We start from the raw sequence: 17,458 nt of genomic DNA, 5'->3' as shown, positions 1-17,458 counted from the left end.
GATGACGGCAGTAACCGCCGGGCGCGCGGCCGCTTGGACGGAGCGCGGAGTTGCCTCTTCCGGCCCGGCGGACACCGCTCTAGAGGCTCCGGGCCGGGCCGGCGGGGACAAGGCCCCCAGCCCTCACTGTCCGCGCGGTGACCTGCCTCCAGCCCTGCGCCCTGCGCCCTGCCTCCAGCCCTGCGCCCTGCGCCCTGCGCACCGCGGCTGCAGCAGCTCCAGAGCAAAGTGCTGCCTCCGCGGCTTGGGGGCGTTTAGGCCCGAGGGGCGTCTCCACACACGGCGGAGATGAGCTGGCCACAGCTGGGATCTGCGCCCTCCACGCCTGGTGCCCCCGGGAGGCTGACCGCGAGACGGAGGCCGGGTGCAGCTGGGAGCCCACGCGAGGCCCCTCCGGAGGCCGCCCGACCCTGGCCCCACCCACAGGCCCCTCTCTCTGCTGTGATCGGTGGGGACGGGGGTCCACGGTTCCTTTGGCTGGCGCAGGAGACAGGGCTCCTTCCTGAGAGGAGACCGGGATGGAGGAGATGAAACTGCAGCAGCGGGATTTTTGAAAGATCAAATTAAGCAGCTGTCACTACCAGGAGAGAAACACATCACACTGTATCCAAAGCCTGGGAGGTTTGGGGATAGTTTTCATGGTCCCTGATAGCTCAGCTGGCAAAGAATCCGCCTGCAATGCAGGTGGATTGAACTTCTGTTCAATTCCTGGGTTGGGAAGATCCCCTGGAGAAGGGAACGACTACCCACTCCAGTATTCTGGCCTGGAGAATCCCATGGACTGTGTAGTCCATGGGGTCGCAAAGAGTCGGACACAACTGAGCGACTTTCACTTCGCTTTAGTTATCTTCAGTTACCCAAATGATGGTCCTTAAACAACAGCAATCAGCACAACCAAGAAGGCCCAACCCCAGCTGCGCCTCACCTCCCAGTTCTGGCATGCCTGGTGGACACTCTGTTCCTGAGGCTGCCCTTGTGTTTGGAGCCACCCTCCTGCAAAGGAACGGCTGGGGGCGGTGCAGGGTATTTTTTTTTGCCGCACAGTTCACCTGGTGTTTTTCTCAAAATTCCCAGTGTCCACTCAGCTATATTTAAAACAGATCATCAACAAGGACCTACCACCTACTGATAACACAGGGAACTCTACTCAGGACTCTGTAATGAGAAAGGAATCTGAAAAAGAAGAGGCACATGTGTATGTATAAATGAATCACACTGGTGTACACCTGAAACTAACACCACAATGTAAACCATCCTTGTTTGTTCACTGAGTCGTGCCCGACTGTTTGCGACCGCAGGAACTGCACCATGCCAGGCTTCCCTGTCCTTCACTCTCACAGAGTTTGCTCAGACTTATAACTCATGTCCATCGAGTTGGTGATGCCATCCAACCACCTGATCCTGTCGTCCCCTTCTTCTGCCTTCAATCCTTCCCAGCATCAGGGTCTTTAATGAGTCAATTCTTCACATCAGGTGGCCCAAGTATTGGAACTTCAGCTTCAGCATCAGTCCTTCAAATGAATATTCAGGATTAATTTCCTTTAGGATTGACTGATTTGATCTTGCTGTCCAAGGGACTCTCGAGTCTTCTCCAACACTACAGTTTGAAAACATCAATTCTTCAGTGCTCTGCCTTCTTTATTATGGTCCAGCTCTCACATCCGTACATGACTGCTGGAAAGACTATAGCTTTGATTATACAGATCTTGGTTGGCAAAGTGATGTCTTTGCTATTTTTAATACACCGACTAGGTTTATCATCGCTTTCCTGCCAAGAAGCATCTTCTAATTTCATGGCTGCAGTCACTACCCTCGGGGATTTTGGAGCCCAAGTAGAAATCTGTTACTGTTTCCATTGTTAACCCATCTATTTGCCATGAACTGATGGGACCAGATGCCATGATCTTAGTTAATATTGAGTTTTAAGCTGTTTCACTCACCTCTTTCACCCTCATCAAGAGGCTCTTTTAGTTTCTCTTCTCTTTCTGCTATTCAAGTGGTATCATCAACTATACTCCAGTATAAAAAAATTTTTTTTAACTAATTAATTAAAAAATAAAATAAAAATCCAATTTAACACCGGAACCATTGTTACCATTTTAGATTTAGGCCATTTTTACCTGTATTCTCTATAAAGAATAAGACACAAGTTCTTCAAGAGCAAAAAAAGAGGCCTAACCTAGTGAAGACGCGAGGACACTATGGCCCTCCCTTTCACGGTCACCCAGCCAGGTTCCCTGACGGCACCCCCTCTCCCCCAGACCTCAGCTGTGCCCCCATCTCCCTCATCAAACCATGGTCCACTTGGTGGTTCATGCTGGAAACCCACTGCAGGCAAACCCCAGGTATGCGGGCAAACCACCTGGCAGACGCTGTTCACTCTCCCTTCTCCCGCGATGGCCAGAGCCAGCAAGAAGCTGTGTCCCCCCGTATCCCGAGTTCCCCACCGGGATTGGGGCGCCCTGACCCACTGCTCGAGGGCAGCAGCCTTGCCTTGGTCCTCCTCTGCCTGCTCCAGTCTTTTCTCCCAAAGGGAGGACGGTTTTCTTAAGTCTACCATCTCCATGATTGCAGCGGGTCATTGTAGTAAACCTGCCAAGTGCCCAGGACATCCTCTTTACCCAGATCCAGCTACTAGGTGTATTAAATGAACCACGCATTCTGTCTCCCAAAGTCTGCTTTGGAGTACCTGGTGGCCAGGAATCACCGAGTAGGCATTCATGTTTATTTGTTGAATAAACTGTGCAAGGAGTTGGCTTTTTATATCCCAATTTCAAGTCAGATATGTTCCTGGGTAGCTCAGCTGGTAAAAGAATCTGCCTGAAATGTAGAAGACCGTGGTTCAATTCCTGGGTTGGGAAGATTCCCTGGAGGAGGGCATGCATGGCAACCCACTCTAGTATTCTTGCCTGGAGAATCCCCGTGGACACAGGAGCCTGGCAGGCTGCAGTCCATGGGGTAGCAGAGAGTTGGACACGAATGAGCGACTAGGCACATCTATCTTTTGGGGTGAAGTGACTTTAGATGAACTACATGAATATGGGCATGAAACTTGGTCACTTTTTGTACATAGTTCCCTTCTGCAAGTCATGCCACCTCAGCTTTGCTGGGGCCCAGCATTTCCTTAAATGGGTAAATCCTCGAGACCAGCCTTCCATGCACAAAGCAGAGAGGAGCTCCCTTTCCCGTGGCTACCCCAGAGAGCTGCCCAATGCTCGCTGACCCAGCACAGACCCCGCAGGCAGTCATTATTGCCACAAAAGCAACAGAGCCGTGTGGCCTAGGATGAAACCAAACCAATATTAACACAATCTCTAAGTCCCTGTCCTCCTTTCTGGGCATTAAAGTATACTAAACATGAATGCTTACAGCTCCAGTGTGGTAACACCCAGCTCTGCGAGGTCTCCACTTTCTACAATCCTGAGACCCCCCATTCCTTCATGAAGATCTTTCTTGAAATCCGATGGCCCTGCTCAGAGGCCGTGAAGGTGAACTGGCTGTGGGGGGACCTGCTCGCCGGCCCACCCCACCCCCAGCTGGACACGCAGGCACCCAAACATGTGCCCCTCGGTGCAGGGACGGGGCTCCCTGCCCTCAAGCACATCACATAGGCACCCTATTCACACAAGGGGTGATCAGAGGACAGGACGCTTAAGTGCAAGGCGTGTCCCGGACACCCGGAGGCTGAGTGTCCGAGTGGCGGCCACAGGGACTCGAACCCTCTGCTCGTCTGTGCGATCAGGAGGGGGAACGTCCCCAGGGTCCGGGGACACCGCCTGTCACAGCAGTGACGCTCGGTGGGCTGATGAGTGGGCGGGAGGGGGAGACAGGAAGGGGGGTTCTGTTGCCAATGAGTCTGTGAACACTGGTTAATAGCAAATACCCTTAAATACATACAAAGTTTATTAAAAATAGGTTGCAAATGAAATACAGTAGAAATGGAAAACTACAGCAGTTCTGATGTCTTCTCCATAGTAACGCACAGTCATGAAAAGCACTTTACACATATTCACATTTGACCTAATCGTCCAAGGACAGCCAAATCCACATGAATGGGTTTACAATCACACATAGAAATTCCCTGCATGTAAATATTTACATGTATTTGCATGTACTCATGTGTGTCTGTTGTTTTTCTATATATTAACAGGATAATAGTTCACCTGCATCTTTTTCTCTAAAGAAGGTGTGGATTCAGTCCCCGTAAGGCTGCCAGTGTTTGCGAGACGTCAGGAGGCGCAAGCATGCAGATCCTTCATAAACACTTAGAACTGTTTACTCGCTTACTTAACGAGGGAAATGAGAGAAGCACACTTCCAAATACGAACCCTGACGGACGCAGAAAATATTTACACTCGCGTTGTAATGATTTATCTTACAGCTTTGAGGAAAGGGATTTCTAAGGCAGACAGCCCCCCTTCTCCTGGAAAGTGTGCGCATCTTCCTAACACACCTATTGTTAAGAGAACAATACGGTAAAGTCATCTAGAGCCGCAGCAGGGCTTGTCAAATAGAAAATCTGCTCATGATCACAAAATCATTGACTGTTTTAACATCACATAATATGAAACAAAGTGAGGTCCGTCTCCCCAAAACCAGCCACATATTCACAGCTGAAGAAGTGACAGTGGTAACTAATAATTCAACACATGACAAGAACTCTATTCGAATGTAAAAAAATAGCCTGAACTGCCATGCGTCTCTCTTCCAGCATTTCAGTTACAGATGCCATTCGCAATGGACCCTTCCTTCCCTGACAGCAGACCGGTATAAATCCAGTTCTTTTTCTGAGTTTAAATTTCTGAGCAACAGCTGTGCACAAGCGTCACCTACTGAGCGCTCCTCTTCTTAGATATTTTTGTTCCTATTCATGTCAACACTGTTTAGTAGATATCCTCCTTTACAGATTCCCTTGGAAGAGTTGAAACATTTAGTTAACTTTCTAACTTAAGCGCCATCTTCAAAATCCCTAATGACTTATTGGCATAATAATCATCTGGTATTTATAAAAATAAAATTTCCTAAGCGTAAACCCTCAAAATTTTCTTCTTGGAGAAACTTGTTTCAGTCAAATACTAGAGCTGATTTGGAGGGCTGCCGGTGAGGACGGCGCTGCAGCAGTCATGCTCAGGTCCACCCGTTGCCCAGCTGGCACTCCTTGGCACACACACACGTCCGTGCGGTCTCCCCAGAGGCCATGCCTGACCCTCCTGCAGCAGTCTGCAGCTGCCTCTAAGTAGTGCAAACAACAGTCTGGGGAGTTCAAGCTACTCTGATCAGTGAACAGCAAGTTTTAGAAAAAGAACAGAAACAGGACTTCTTTGTGCTCCTTGGGGAAAGATGGGGGCGAAGACACATCTCAGGATCTTCTTCTGCCCCTTTCCAAACCCAGACCCTAAAGAGACTGACCAGAAAGCTATCTTCCTGGGAATCAGGTCATTAAGAAGACAGTGTCTAGATTGTAGAAATGACAATCTCTTGGTAAAGTAAAGCGGAATTTCTTAGTGATGGAACACTTCCACATGCCAAGCCTTCTAGAAGCAGGCTCCCTGGGGACCTGGGTCCTCAGGCGGCGCCGTCACCAGCCCCGAGGGACCGGGCTGGACACAGGGCCGTCCTCACTTCGTGTTCAGCTCGTTTTCCAGCTCTGTTAACTTGCGAGAGGCCTTGACTTTACTGGAGACATCGTGGCCTTGGGAGAAAAGGCGCTGGCGCTCCCTGAATGTCAGGTTTTCAGGGGCTCCGGGACCCCCGGGGACATCTGCTTCGTGGCTGCAGGAGAGACGGGAACAGGGTTATTTTTCAGAGTGGAAACGACCCGTCAGCAGGTAGCTCGGCTCATGTGAGGGTGATTAAGTAAAACTTTCTAAGGGAGAGGCTCATTCTTTGTTTCACTCTGTCATAACCCTGCCGGGGCTGCATTCAAACCCACGTGGGAACGGGCACAGGATTCTCCTTAATAAAAATGTTCACTTGCTCCAGTCACACCCAACTCTCAAAAAGCTAGCAACATCAGTGTTAGCAAGCAGACAATCCTTAGCAATTAAGTTTAACTGAAGAGTTCAGTTTTAAAATCCAGCACTTCAATGAACCCTACCTGCATCTGAGAAGCCTCTATCAACATACTAACGGACAGTGATAACAAGTTACCCTGAGATAGTAAAGAGGGAAGCACGCTTTGGGCATCGGCAGTTCTGACTACACCCAGCTGAGGACGTCTGCTGAACTGGGGGGTGACCTCGCGTGGTCCAGTAGACACGGGGCTCTCCCCTGGGCGTCCCGCTCCTCTGTGCTGGACGCAGACAGCAGCGTGTCTGGCTCCTTGCACAGTCCCCACCAGAACCCCTGGGACCTGCGCATCGTTTGCGGCAGAACCATATCAGCAACACGACGTAAACAAAGCCTCTGTGCTCACACCACTCTGCACAGCGAGAAACGCCTGAGCTGACAACCCAGCCTCTGAAATCTGAATCCAGCCTCACAGAAGGTAGTGCGAGAAAAGAAAAGCGCCCTCAGTGACAACGAGACACCGTGCAGCACAGCTTCAGTGAGTACCTCTTAGACGGTTTCTCTCTCGGATCCTGATAAGCATCATGGGCTCCAAAAACTGTTCCAGCAGATCCCACATAAGAGCTTGGTCCTTTTCCGTAAAAAGAAAAAGTCACGGTTAAAGTATCTGCATCATCTCCAGAACCACACTCATGATGAAGATGCAGTGCTCAGGATCTCTTAAGTCCTGAAAAAGAAGCAGCGAAAGGCTCTTCGAGTCAGTGGAAGATGCTCAATGGAAACTACATCCCTTGGTGGCCTGAGCAACCCCATCATAGCCCTTGCAGACGTGAACCTGGCCCGCAGCCTTGCTATTAAGGGAAACATAAGTCTAAGGGAGTAATAGCTACAAAGTTCAAGTCAGGTAAAATGTGTAACTAGCATGAATTCACAATAAAAATCCATAGATGGCAAAAATTTTTCAGACACCCTGATACTAAGAACTTTCTTACAAGATCACAGGGAGCAAATGTTCCTCTTTTCAGAGCAGTTACTAAATTTTCCCCGCAAAGTAAATGGCTATAATTCTTAAAACATTTAAAAAAAAAAGAAAAAAAGAAGGGGTCCTAAAACTCCCTAAGGTCTGAGAGTAATGCCGCAGACACAAAATCGCTGACCAAAAAGGAGACCCGAGGCAGCACAGCATGACTGTCAGACCTCTGGCTGGGGACCCAGCTCTGCGGGTCAGCTGGCCGGTAGCTTTGGGGGAGTGACCACCCGCCCATTACTGAAGAGTGCTGCCGAAGATCAAAATAGACGACACCTGTAAAAGCTTTGAATGTATCCAAATATAACATCAAAGTGCCACTAATGGTAAGATGGTCAAATCACAATGCAGTAAATCAGTCCCGGTGTCAGCAAGAAAATCTCACACTTTGAAGAATCTTTTGCTTCTAACCTAGGCTAGGATAATAAATGCTCAAAATACTCAGCAAGTGCTGACGACAGAGCTGCACACTGGACTCCACAGGCCAGGAGACAACCACAGTATCTCAGGGCTAAAATGACCCTTCTCCACAGGTTGCAGAGACGAGTCTATGCTTCTTTACTCCCTTTATAAAGAGGTATCTTTTGCACAGTCGTGTGGAGTGCATCCAAGGAGCCTGGCCACTCTTGGTACCCTCCCAGCACCCCTCCCGGGACCCCTCCAGGTACCCCTCCCAGCACCCTCCCGATAGCCTCCTGGCACCCCTCCAGGTACCCCTCCCGGCACCCCTCCCGGCAGCCTCCTGGCACCCCTCCAGGTACCCCTGGCACCCCTTCCAGCACCCTCCCGGTAGCCTCCTGGCACCCCTCCAGGTACCCCTTCTGGCACCCTCCCGGCACCCCTCCCAGCACCCTCCCGGTAGCCTCCTGGCATCCTTCCAGGTACCCCTCCTGGCACCCTCCTGGCACCCTCCCTGCACCCCTCTGGTACCCTCCCTGCACCCCTCTTGGCACTGCGTCTTTTTCATGAGTCAGCTCGGGGTCCCCACAACCAGGGTGCAGAAGTGGTCCTCTGCCAAGACTCAAGGATGAAACAGAAAAACGTCTCCAATTTAAAGTGACCCATTCTAGACCTTCAGATAAATTATTGGCAGAGTGAAAAACTTTCCATTTTAATTCTACGTTTTTTGTTCAATTTGCCTTAAAAACGTTGTGTTTCATCTTTTGAGTTTTGATTGAGGAATACTTGCTTCTTCCCACTGGTAAAAATAAATTGTTGAAAATTTTCAGAATTTTTGATCAGTGTATCAGACAGTCTGGGCTGAGAGCCGCCCGCAGAGTGGAAAAAGGAAACGGGAGTTGGAGGAGCACAGACAGGAGGGTCGCAGGCGGAGCAGATCACCCCCCACGCCGTGATCGGGAACCTGATTTCAAAGCCAGTGCTGATCAGAGGGGCCGCGCTGGGTGCGGGCGCGGGGGGTCAGGCGATGGGGGGCTGGGGCGCCCCGGCTTTACCTCGACCTCTGGAGTGGCCGGGCCGGGCGGGGCCGGGTTTGGAGGGAGGGGGCGGGGGCGGGCCGGCCCTGGGCCCGGTCCTGCTGGCGCGGGGCGGGGGCGGCTGGAATGGGCCGGAGAGCAAGATGCCGTCGGAGGCCGGGCGCGCCCTCAGCCCGGAGGGCCTGTCCTGACCTGCCGGCTCGTCGTCCTCATCCTCCTCCTCGTTGTAGGCCACGAACTTGGCGGTGTAGAGGGCGTCTGGGGAGAAGGCCTGCGTCTGCAGGTAGGAGGCGGTGCGCTGGGGCGGCGGCGGCGGAGGGCCAGCGGGCTCATAGCCGCGTGGGAGAGGCGGGCGGCCCAGGCCCGGCTCCTCAGGCTCCAGCAGCCGGCGCTCAGCCTCCTCGTGCAGTCGGCGGCGCTCGGCCTCCAGGCGGCTGTAGTAGCCGTCCTCCTGCCGCTTCTGTGGCCGGGAGACAAAGGGCGGGTCACAGGGGAGCAGGAGGGGGGTCCGCCCCAGGGTCCCCCCCAAGCTCCAGCGACTGCGACGGCAGCGGGCAGCTAGGCCTGGACACCGAGCCGCTGACACAGAACCAGGCGGAAACAGGAACGAACCCTGGGCTCCTTCCTCTCCTGCTTTCAGTGGGATATCCACTTACCTGTTGCTCCTGAGTTTAAAGACAAAAGGGTACGGTAACTAGGCTCTGACTGGCACCTGTGAGGGGCCAGCCCCCGCCCCGCCCCGGGGCGCGTGGAAGAAGGGCAGGCCTAAGTCGCCTGGCTCATTTCCAGTGACGCAAAGGGAAATTAATAGGAAATCCAGACTGTCTCTTCCCAAGGTGACCCCCAGCAAACACTTGTTCCCCAGCCCTTAGTTTGTGTCTCCCTGCCAGACAGGAAATCGGAGAGCCAGGCACGACAGCAACAGCAGCGGATAGTCCAGTGTATTTTGACACATACTGTACACTTCTGACATACATCTAGGTGCGCAAACTACAGTTGACAGTCTTAATTTAACATTGAAAAAGGTTAACAGCACAGTTTTGTTGAAGATTGACAGCAGATTCAGAGCACAAGAATAAAAGCGAAGAAAGGAGTGGAAAGACCCAACAGAACGATCTGCCTTCTGAAGCTGAGGTGTGCTCGGGGCGCAGACTTTAAACCCACGCACCCGGGGAGGCCGGCGGCACAGAGCTGCTGGCACCAGGAGCAGGGCTTCCAGTCCCCGTGTCACTGTGCACGCTTTGCCCCCTGCACTCTACACGCACGTGCGCACACACACACATGCAGAGTGAACACACAGAGTGAGCGCACACAGCCAGGGCGCTCTGCCATCCGGGGGCGGGGGACATGCCAGCCTCGTCGTGGCCCTGACCACTTTCCATGCTATGCTGAGCCATCTGGAAGGAGAGCCTCTTCATCTTACTTCTACACAGAATGAGCGTTCTCTTACAGAGGCGATCCCGTCTGAATGAGCTCCGTGTACTCTGAGTAGAGCCCGCGGGAGGCCCAGCGCTCCACGAACACCACTCGTGTGGTGACGTCTCAGGGAGACACCCCGGCTAGTCCTTCAGTTACATTAAGAGCAGACAGCCACGTGATGTCGTTCTGCCTGACAGGTGCGAGGTCCTCCTATGACAGAGCAAGCCCACCCATTCTGGACATTCTATATAAAAAAACAGCTCATCTGGCTTCTTTTTGCATGGAGCACTCAGTCATGGAAGCAGGTACCCAAACACAAGTGCATCTGACATAACCACAAGCTGTGAGAATGCACGCTGCAAAAAAACCCCAATGACTGAGTCTCCCCAGGTGGAGAACAGGCCGGCCGTCTCCCCACAGTGCTGCTTCCAGGTGGCCGGAGGCGCAGGGGAAGTGGACACTGCAGACCCGGGGCTGGGGGCTCAGACCGTCGAGGCCCACCTCCTCCGAGGGCTCACTGAAGCGCATGGGGTCTCCCCTGAAACCCAGACGCTCTGGGCACCTCGCGACTGCCCAGGCCCCACCAAGCGCTCGGGGGAGGGGAGGCGGAGTGGCCACCCTGTCACCCCCGGAGCCCACGTGGCTCCCTGCGGCCGGGCACTCTCGCCTGCACAGAAGGGACCACGTGGACAGCCAGCACTGCTTGTACCCCGTCCCTGGATCCTGAGGTCTGGCAGTGAGCCCAGGGCCAGTGGTGCGCCCAGAGTGGGGTTCTGCACTCGCATCTCAGATTGGGTCACGTGTGGTCACATTAAGACCGATTAAAAGGGTTCCCTGACCCTTAGAGAGTATCTACCTGTGGACACACTAAGTGGAATGGAAACCCCCTTGTGCTGCGTTTTCTGTAGCCCCCTGGCCAGAATCAGGTCACTTTCGTAAAGAATCGACTCTAGATCCTGTTTGTCCTCCTAGGCTCCTATCCTTCCCCAGGCCCAACCTAAACCGACCACTTCCCAGCTACCGGCCGGACGCCGCCCAGCGCAGCAGCACAGGCCCACGGTCTGCAGGCCGGTGGGACGCGCCCCGAGGATGGTGGCGGGGGCCGGTCCGCAGGCTGGGCGGGAGGCCAGCGCGGGAGGCCAGCGTGGGGGCGGCCCTGCCCGCCGCCCAGCCCCGCCCGCGCTCGGGCCGCAGCCCTCAGAGGACCAGGACCTTGTCTTCGGCCTCGCGCCTGACCCGTTCGTCCTCCTGCCGGCGCCGCTGCTCCTCCTGCCGCGCGCGCTCCTCCGCCTCCCGTGTCCGCATCTCCTCCAGCTGCTGCTGCCGCCGCCGCTCCTCATCCTGCAACTGACAACAGGGGCCCATCAGCCCGTGCCCCGGACCGGGGACGCGCCACGCAGCCGGCATGCACGCATATGCTCACGCCCGACAGACACGTGCACACGGCACACACGCACGACTGACGAATATGCACACACGCACGGCTGAGACACATGTGCACGCCCGCCGGACACGCGCACGGCCAAAGGACACGACATGTGCGTGGCTGACACACAATGGCATGACCGACACGCGCGCATGTGCACGCGACACACGTGCGGCCAACAGAGACAGCACACACGAAAGTCGAACAGTCGACAGACACACCCGACAAACACAGCACGGCCAACAGATGCACGTGTACATGACATTTGACACGCGCACAAAACACACGCACATGACACTCAACACACATGCACACGACACGCGCACACAACACTCAACACGGCCCAGCCCAGAAACGGCGTCCGGCTGACAGACGCACCCAACACACGCATGGCCAAGACACGGACACGCACGGCCAACAGACATGCACACGGCCGAGATGCACGCACATGGCCAATGGATGCACGCACACGACACACGCACGGCTGACGGACATGCACACACAACACATGTGTGGCCGAGACACAAGACACACATGCAGGACCAACAGACACGTGCACGCGCACAGCCGACAGACGCGCACACGACACGCAGGCGGCCAACAGACACATGACACTCGCACACACGACACCTAACACACATACATGATGCAGCAGGGCCGGCAGGCGCGCACACGACACTCGTGCACGTGACACTCGACATGCAGCTGACAGACGCAGCACACACGACACAGCACGCACACCACACATGCTCGGCTGACAGACACACGCGGACATGGCACTCGACACGTGCACGCACACCACACATGCACACGCTCACGGCCCAGACACGGCACTCAGCCGACAGACACATGCACACAACACACACACGCACGGCTGACAGACGCAGCGCACACGACACAGCACGCACACCACACATGCTGGGCTGAGCACAGACACCAGGCCAGGTCACACGGGGCCACCTCACAGCTGTCCCCACCCTCCAGAAGCACCTCAGAGGAGGAGGTGTATCCTACACACTCACACAGCAGACAGGCGTGACACTTCTACCAGAACAAACCCACGAACCAGCTCGTGGCCACCAGCAGTCGGACCCTGGCACATGGAACCACAAAACCCTGGACCGCCTCCTGCCTGTGCCCCATTCCCACTGCCACCATGACAGTCAAGAAGCATGCCTGCACTCCTGGCCCATGGCAGGTGAACCCCAGCCTCTCGGTGGGGTGGGCTGGCGGCCCTGGGGGGCGGGCCACCTGCCTAGTTTGGGGGCCAGGTTTCGAGCTCTCTTTCGGTCCTGGCCCTTTGCCATCCACTCCCTCTGGGTCCCATCCTGGACTTAAGAATGCCTCTCCAGCTCAGGGGTCCCCTAAATGCTGATTTGCAGAATCTGAGCCTGAAATCTGGGACAAACCTTATTCTCACTCTCTCCTGCTACACCTCTGCCAAGTAACATCCGCTGTGTCTGAACACCTCCAGGGTCTGGGGACCCAGAATCCACCTCCCACCAGAGCACATGCCATTTTCAGGGAACTGCTCGTCAAAAAGCACGCCTGCTCTTCTAAAACTACCACCTGACCACTTCCAAGTTTTTGTTTTTCAGGATCTGTCTTTTTCAAACAATATAAATTTAATCTCTCTCCTTCATACCATTCAAATTCTTAAGGACAACTTCAAAGTCCTAAGATGTATTGTATCTGGCTTTCAGCTCCTTCAGTCTCCTGGTCACATCTCCTATACGCTACAGGACGAAAATTCCTCAAGGGACCCTGGAAAAGCACGTGTGACTGGCAGAGAACAGAGAGTCTTTCCATCCTGTCCACAGGACACAGCGACTTCTGCTGTCACAGCCTAGGAGGACGCAGACTTTTTCTTCTCCATCACAGACCTGGGCCAGGCTAGCACCCACAGCCCCGTACCTCCCTACTTCAACGAGGAAGCCAGCAGAAGTGCCTGCTCCGTGGAGGTGCAGAGGCAGGCCCTAGCCGGGATCAGCTCGCTGGAGGGTCTGCAGCACCACTGCAGGAGGCATCAGCACAGATACAGGAAACAGCTCCCAAATAAGAGTGACGAAATAAAACAGCAATTGATCACACTAAGTATCTCCAGAAAGAGAAGTATGGAAGAAGGTAAAACTGCAAGAATGCAACAGAGACTCTTCTGTTACCCAACAAAATACAAACTAACTCATTATGTCTTACCTTTCCTAGATTTAATTAAAAACAAGTTCTAATCAAGAAAAAACATATACACTGAACTCACCAATGAGTTCTTTTACATTAAATAAAAGTATAGTTTTAAGAAGTCAGAATAATTTCAATTTTCACAACTACTAAATCTAAAAACAACCATTTTCCTCTTAAAAACCTTCCTCTTTTAAATCCTGAGGGTATAAGCAAGAAGCCTTCTCCCTGTGCCCAGTTCACTGGTTTCTATTTTTAAAGCAGCGAGTGAACCAGTGCTATTATAACTGAGGCAGTTTCTTCCCACTATTTGCTAAGTTGTTTCGGGTATTTTCATTTTCAAAACAAACTGTTTTGTTTTTCACAAATATTCTGCTTTACTCAAAAACAAGCAAACAACAAACAAAAAACCCAAAACACATAAATGAGAACACAATCTCTTAATCTGCCCCAAAAAACAGATCTAGATGCTACACTGAACTGTACAGTTCACTCACCTTTCACAACAGTTAGAGGACACCTCAAATTAAGTTAAAAAGTTAATGACTCTGAGCACCAATGACAAACCGCATGCATAAACACTGTAGCTAAATGCAGAGAAGACAAGCTTGCTGTCTGACACTGAAGGATGGAGAAAGTCGCACGCTACCAGAACAGCCTGGCAGGAAGCTGTATTTGGGGAAACACACCTGAAGAGATCAAACAGTAATTCTTACAGAGCGTCAGCCCAGCCCAGCCCAGACCACAGGCATGGAAACCAGCTATCGTGCTGGGATTTAAAAGCAGGATGCAAGCCTTGACCAACTTCTTACAACACTGGTGCAGCCCACATTTCTCAGAAAGGTATTTTCAGAGGTTAAAAAAAAACCAGTATGCTGAGATTTCTGTGTTTATATTTTTGTACCACAAAAATATACTTATTTCATCTTTAATTTACAACAGAAATCCCATCAAGGCAGACAATCACACTGAAATATCTGAGTATGAAACAGGGTCAAACTACTACCTGCTTTTTGACATTTTCTCTGAAAAGCAACTATAAGTCTAATAAGCACACGACCTGTAAGAAACCTCTCTCTCTGTGGGCCTTGTCTGCTTATGCTCCTACCCATTAAAAATACTCACCCTAAAGAATTTCAAGGGCCCCAATAAAGATGAATCATCCTGAGCAGCCAATTATTAGGACAGGACTTTGGGTCCCGGCCCGGCAAACACAGCTCCTGCCGCGTCTCCCAGAGGAATCTGCTCAGGGTGGGGGGTGGCTCCTAGGGAGGAGGGGCGGTCCCTCACTGGGTGACACAGTGCTCGCCCTCAGCCTGCAGGGCTCCCTTCACTTCTCTTCAGCAGAAGAAAGATACGTGGACCCAGAGCTCCAAGGTAAGCCTCCAGCTGCCGAGACACTGGCCGCGGAGAGAGCCGGAGGCGGGGCTCCCCGCACCCCCCCACGCAGACTCCCGCAGCTCCAGGCAGCGCACCGGGCAGAGTGGGGGAAGGCAGGAAGTCAGCTCAGAACAGGTGCAAAGCGGTCAGGTGGGCGCGTGCACACAGGAGTCGAGGGTGGGAGACAGGATGGAGTGCATGCGGGGTGCGTGGACCATGGGCCTGGAGGCAGCAGGCGTGGACGGAGGGAGTGGCGGACACCGGGAGAGCGGAGATACGGCAGCCCTTCCGCTTCTCTCATCACCATAGCAACCCGCACGGGGCGGGTCCTACACCAGCGGCCACGCCTCTGCCCCGTCCCCAGCGCCTCTGGGAGGCCAGGGCCTGACACACGGGTTCTGGCAGCAGAGCTGCCCCTGGGGACACGGCAAGAACTCAGCGATAACATTAACACCTTCGGGGTAATCGGGCTAAGAAACCTGGTGCCCACAGTCAGTATTAACACTGGAAATAATTATCTTTAAAGAAACAAAGAACAACGCTGAACTCGTCCTTTGAAACAAAAATCTCAGTGCACCCCATTCTAACAGATTGTGACTCACCTGTCACACACCCCGCAGACATGGGACTCTCTTGGGGGCCCAGGCCGGCCCGGCCCACACGCGTGTGATAAGGACATGGTAAGTGGGTGACTGCTGCTCCCCCCTTCCTCCCCCCACAGACACCTTAACACACACACAGGCAGAGAGAGCAGCACACTTCCTGTCTCTGTCTCACGTGGAAGAAAAAGTCAAGCTCAGAAGACACGCCTTTCAGTCACCGAGGAGAGGAGGGGTTCCCCTTCGCAGTGGCACTGCCACCGGGATATTTAAATTCAAAAAGGAAAACAGAACGAAACAAGGAGGGCTGCTGTTTGGGGGAAAGGCCGTTCAAGTCAAGCCTGGATTCAGATTCTTCTCCAAGGATGGTTAGATCTGGCCTTGTGTCATTTAAAAGTTGACCAGCAACAAAGGCTACTTAAGAGTCAGTATCAACACCCCGGTAAGAACATAAGTGACAGACACCCAGTCCTCAAGCACAGTGGGCGCTATTACAACCCACTCAATCCCCCGGCGTGGACGTGAGACACACCCCGGTCACTGCACAATGCGACTGTATTTTTCGCAAGGAGTGTTTTTCAGCAACGAACTGGTATGGCTGGTAAGTTAAACTGAAATCATGTGATATTAAAGAAAACAGAGTAACATTCACTAGAAATTCCTCTTTCTCTACCAACAGACAGTTAAATCCTAACTGGTAAACAATGTCAGAACCAGTTGAACTGAGCTTCTAATGTTACTTACGATGTACTTCTAATGTAACAAGAATGAGTCATTACTCGCTGCAAAGTTTGCTCTGTGTTTATGAGTACACAGGAATGTATAGTATGAACTTTAGGACTAAAGCTGAGTAAAGGTCAAAACCAAAACCAAACAGTAAGTGACACTTAAAATTAACAGAGAAGAGCAAAGGATACTACATCTAAACACATTGAAAGGCATGCTTCCAGAGTCAGGGAACTACAGACAGGTCCTGATCTAGGACACCCCTAGGACCAGATCTACTGAAAACATAAAACCACCACCACTAAAGGAAAAGAGGAAATCAGACAGGAAAAAGGTACCCAAGGGAAAGAAACAGGAACATACCAAATCTAGAACAGAGATTGCTGGCATAGCAGTCTGCTGCAGGCAACAGAGAAGGAAAAAAAAGAAAGACGAAGTGTGAAAAAAAGGCTCCGTTAGGACCTGGATCCGCCATCAGCACGTCTGTGGTCTCAGCTTCATCTGTGCTTGAGGACAACCCGGAAGAGAAGTCCAGACTAGACTAACTTCTAGTACTCAGAAACAGAAAAGTGCCCACAGGGTGTTAAACACTTGAGCTTCGTTAGTAAGACACACAGAAACCAAAAAAAGTAAAATTTCCCTTAGCTCTCTTACTTGGAGACTAAGACATCAATCTTTAACATAATTAATGATAAACACAGATTTATTAATTATCATAAAGAACTGTCTAAATAGCTTGACTCATACTAAAAGGCTTTGAAATATTCAGTGTTTCAATCACTTGGAAAAACTGATAGACCTTCAATAAAAATTTAGTCTTCAGAGAAAAGAATAACTGTAGAAATATTACAACATAGTTCCTAACTTTCCCCTAAGCAATAAATTTAATCATGTCCACTTATTTACCATGAACCTCAGCTTTAGGCTCAGAGTTAAGCCTTCTTTCCTCATGTGGGGCCAGAGCCCAGGGCCACGGCCATGCCCGCTGGGCAGGGGCCCACCTGCAGCGCACCCACGAGGCCCAGGTGCAGCAGGTGTGGCAGCCGGGACAAGCACACAGCTAACTGCCTACACATGGGGCCAGGGCGCCAGGCAGAGGTGGGCACAGCTCAAACGAGTCTTATGCTCCAAGTAACTGTTCATCAAACAGCTGCTCTGTCAAAGGAGACAGTCATTCTGGAGGAGGTGTACTCCTGATGACTTAACTAATAACACAGTGTAATAGTTAACACTTAGACCTTTGTTTATGAAACAAGTT

At 52.2% G+C, this 17,458-nt stretch overlaps 1 protein-coding gene across 14 annotated transcripts in view; it reads right to left on the bottom strand.

The window, feature by feature from the left end:
• Positions 1-3,869: 3,869 nt before the first annotated feature.
• The window catches only part of AFDN (afadin, adherens junction formation factor), a 119,513-nt gene continuing 105,924 nt past the window's right edge, over positions 3,870-17,458 (bottom strand). For 6 of the 14 annotated variants that reach the window (XM_081529644.1, XM_081529641.1, XM_081529645.1 and 3 more), the window contains 4 exons: positions 11,104-11,238; positions 8,665-8,932; positions 6,556-6,640; positions 3,870-5,772 (listed from right to left, as the gene is read on the bottom strand). In XM_081529644.1, the coding sequence (XP_081385770.1) occupies positions 5,619-5,772; positions 6,556-6,640; positions 8,665-8,932; positions 11,104-11,238 (642 nt within the window). In that variant the 3' untranslated portion in view covers positions 3,870-5,618. Of the gene's footprint in view, positions 5,773-6,555; positions 6,641-8,664; positions 8,933-11,103; positions 11,239-16,563; positions 16,600-17,458 lie in introns of all 14 variants that reach the window. The other 8 variants (XM_081529642.1, XM_081529646.1, XM_081529640.1 and 5 more) reach the window with 5 other exon arrangements.

The sequence above is a fragment of the Giraffa tippelskirchi genome, chromosome 9 (assembly GCF_054371585.1).
Source record: "Giraffa tippelskirchi isolate mGirTip1 chromosome 9, T2T-mGirTip1v1.2.pri, whole genome shotgun sequence".
In the NCBI taxonomy this organism is placed as follows: domain Eukaryota; kingdom Metazoa; phylum Chordata; class Mammalia; order Artiodactyla; family Giraffidae; genus Giraffa; species Giraffa tippelskirchi.
The sequence above is the reverse complement of the archived record's forward strand: the minus strand, read 5'-3'. Positions and strand labels throughout refer to the sequence as shown.